The following is a 3352-nucleotide window of genomic DNA, read 5'->3' as shown; positions in this document are numbered from 1 at the left end:
GGGACACATTTTCCATCAGCCAGTTACTGCTGTACTTGGGGAGTGTTCCTTACCTGGGATTCTGCGTGAATGATGGAGCTGGAGGATGTGTGTATTGCTGGTATACCCTTCTGTGGGGGTATGAAGGCTTCTACAGCACAGACTTGGCCCCACAGTTGTTGCTGTTCGGAAGATTTGTCACTTATCTTTGAAGAAAGATCTTCACAAGCTATGTTTCTTGGGACCTACAGTTAAGATAAAATAGGAAAAGCAGAGCTTTTTAGAAAGTCCTGCTAAGCTTTGGTGCGGCACAAACCCTCCATAGTTGTCTAAAGATGTCTGTAGGGATGAAATAGGAGTGGAAAGATTTTTACAGAGTTTTTAGTAGCCTAAAAAAAGAAAAAAAATCAGCTATTCTCTAAACTGCAAAGTCAGATTGCACATTTTTGCAGAATGTAATTGAAAGGTCTTGTTACATAAATGTCGTCTGGTGCTTTTGGAGAATTATCATCTTTACTGTGTGAACTGTACAAAGGGTCATGACCCGTGTGGCTACTACCTCAGTTACTCAAGCTGTCCTGCTCCCCAGTCAGTCTTGTTTTCTATTTGTATTCATGTAGTACCATATAGTTCAAGAAGCATGTATGTATAAGCCAGAACTGCACCCTGTCTGTGTTTGGTGTTCTGCTAATTCTTGTTGCTCAGAGGTAAAATGGAACGTTAATTAATGTGTCACTTCATGCCAAACTACACAAGAACTAATTTCGCTCCAGCGCACACCTTGTGTACAGTCCCCACAGAATGGTCCCGTTTGTCATAAATGTTTTATAATTTTGGAAGCTGGGTCTTGTCTTCAGTTGCTGTGTTCATGGGACTGCGCTTCTAATGCTGCAAAAGGCATCAGGTTGTACACATATGGTCTTTCAGCATAGGAGCTGGGAATCTGGTGAGTAATTTCTGTCTTCCTCACCTATGTGGCATTCTTTGCTTGCAGCAGCTGTGTGGCATTAGAGTGTTTTAAGGAAAAGCTGTTTGTTTTTTTTCTCTTGAGCTATTTTAAATGAGTAAGGTGACATTGTTTCACTCTGCTGGTTTCTTTTTTTTCCTCAGGCTGGCCTTACAGGTCCTCTGCAGAAGGAAGAATTGCAGCTGGGAGTGGATGCTGCTAACAAGGCAGCACATCAGTATCAACAAAGTAAGGATCAGCAGAAATTAGCGCAGCAAAGGCACCACGGATGTGTTCAAAAGGATGAGACAGCACAATATTTGGGTCTATGTGGGGATATGTGAAGTCTCTCTCAAATCTTTGAGGGTTCTTCACGGCTACTAAGAACGTTAGAGAGAGACGTTTGGTTATTTGTAGTGTCTTTTATACAACTCTTACAATACTGCTAAGATAACAGCATATGATTTGAAATACTGAGAAATGTGGAACTTCAGTGTCCACCTTAACCTCTTTTTCTAGAATACTTGTATGACTTTTTGTACTGTGGATATGTGAAGGAAATCTGGATTACTCCATGAGGTGTGAAAGCTGGTTTACTTGCTGACCATTGACATAAATCATCCTTGGTCTGAGCTACAGAACCTTCAATTGTTTGTAAATATCAGGTAGCAAATAAAATGCAGATCATGATGGCTGACTGATTGTTTTTTATGGTTTTGACACTATGCAGAGCTCTTTTCTGGAGAAGAATATTCAGTTCTGGCTGTGCAGGAGCAATTAGTTTAATTTGTAATAGGTAGAAAGGAGATTGCTAGAGATCTGGGGAGATAAGGTTTAGAATACAAGAGGGAAATAGTGAATACCCAATAACTAGGAGGCTATCTTTGAAGTAATCTACTTGTTCAGTATGAATCTCAGCATTTGTTTACCTACTTTCTCTATTTTAAAGTTAGCCAGTGTGTCCCCACCGTAGACTACCCGTTACTGCCTTGAGCAGGATAGCTGCAGGATAGGTGTAGAAGGGAAGAAAAAGTTGTTACAACTCATCCATCCAAAAACTAGCAATTCTGAGGCTTCTTACTATCAGAATACTGAAATGATGAAGCAATCCTTTGATAATAACCAAGCAAAAAGATGAACCTGTTTTAAACATAGCTTTATTTTAGAGAAGGCATTATCTGTTTTAGTTGTCTGCAGTAATGGAAGACTAACTGGGTACGAATGAATCAGAAAGCTTAAGTAATTTCCTGCGCCTAAGGGAATTATTCTTCTTTCTTGTTAGGTATCTGATTATTGGGTAGAATAAAAGTGCTCTTATTACTGGGGACTCAACTGCCTTACTCATTCTTGATGCTACCTCTTTGAACTTCTAGGGCTGGCAGCAGTAGCCAGAATTAATTCTGCAATTCGAGTGGGTGATGCTGAGAAGACTCTGGCAGAAATTATGAACCCAGAGGCTCAGTTACCAGAGGTTTATGCATTTGCTGCAGATCTTTACCAAAGGGAGCTGGCCACGTTGCAGCAACAGAGCCCTGAAGTAAGTACATGTTCTGTCATTTCTGGAAGTTGCTATGGAGCACCAGGTCTGCCTTGTCTGTTTTGTTAAATGCGTTCTCTGGAACAAACGTGCCTTCAGTCTTCATAGAACCACTTTAGTGTTCAGTCTCTTCTGATGTGAAGTTTAATCCCCAAATCTCGACTTCTTGGCCCTGTGAGGTTCTACTTTAATCTCTTACTTGGTGTTCTAGCTTTATTTATGATACTCATCTTTATACTTCTACATCATAAGGATTGTCCCTTTGTACGTGTCTGTTCTGGCAACTATTCTGTGTTCTCTGTGCAGCAGTAATTTGTAAAGAGCGAGTGGAACTAACTTGTTGTGCTCTTTGTATGCAGGGTAACCTCACCCATCCTGAATTATCTGTTGCTGTAGAGATGCTGTCTTCTGTGGCCCTGATTAATAGGGCTTTGGATTCAGGGGATGTGAATACAGTGTGGAAACAACTGAGCAGTCCTGTCACAGGGCTTACAAACATTGAGGATGAGAACTCTCAGAGGTAGATATTTCAAGGATTCAATGTCTGTCTTTTATGCTTATATTCTGTGACTTTTTGAATATTTTTTTTCACTCTTAGACTTTACATTCTTCTTACTTTATTTGATGGCATTGATCTAATCTCCGTTGGCTCTTGCATCTTGTGTTTGTGACTAGTTTCTTATTGGTCTGATTTCTGTGCTGTCTCTCAACGCTTTCTCTTGGATTTCATGTGAAATCCATGTTGTGGTACCATCAGGTTCTTACTAATGCTTCACCAGCTCACCGTGTTCTTTGCCCTGGACCCTCATTCATGTTTCAGTGCTTTTGTTGATTATTTCACATCTGGGCTGGCCACCCTTCACACAGTCTTTCCTCTTTCCATTCTCCCT

General features: G+C 40.6%; 1 protein-coding gene across 1 annotated transcript in view; it reads left to right on the top strand.

Moving 5' to 3' along the window:
- Positions 1 to 1089: 1089 nt before the first annotated feature.
- IQGAP1 (IQ motif containing GTPase activating protein 1) overlaps positions 1090 to 3352 on the top strand; it is a gene marked incomplete at its 5' end in the record, with an annotated part of 21717 nt that continues 19454 nt past the window's right edge. Inside the window, 3 exons of the mRNA XM_010138292.1 lie at positions 1090 to 1174; positions 2299 to 2462; positions 2822 to 2982. Of these exons, the coding sequence (XP_010136594.1) occupies positions 1090 to 1174; positions 2299 to 2462; positions 2822 to 2982 (410 nt within the window). The remainder of the gene's footprint in view (positions 1175 to 2298; positions 2463 to 2821; positions 2983 to 3352) is intronic.

The sequence above is a fragment of the Buceros rhinoceros genome, unplaced genomic scaffold, assembly GCF_000710305.1.
Source record: "Buceros rhinoceros silvestris isolate BGI_N320 unplaced genomic scaffold, ASM71030v1 scaffold47636, whole genome shotgun sequence".
Classification (NCBI taxonomy): Eukaryota; Metazoa; Chordata; class Aves; order Bucerotiformes; family Bucerotidae; genus Buceros; species Buceros rhinoceros.
This window is presented reverse-complemented; position numbering and strand designations above follow the sequence as displayed.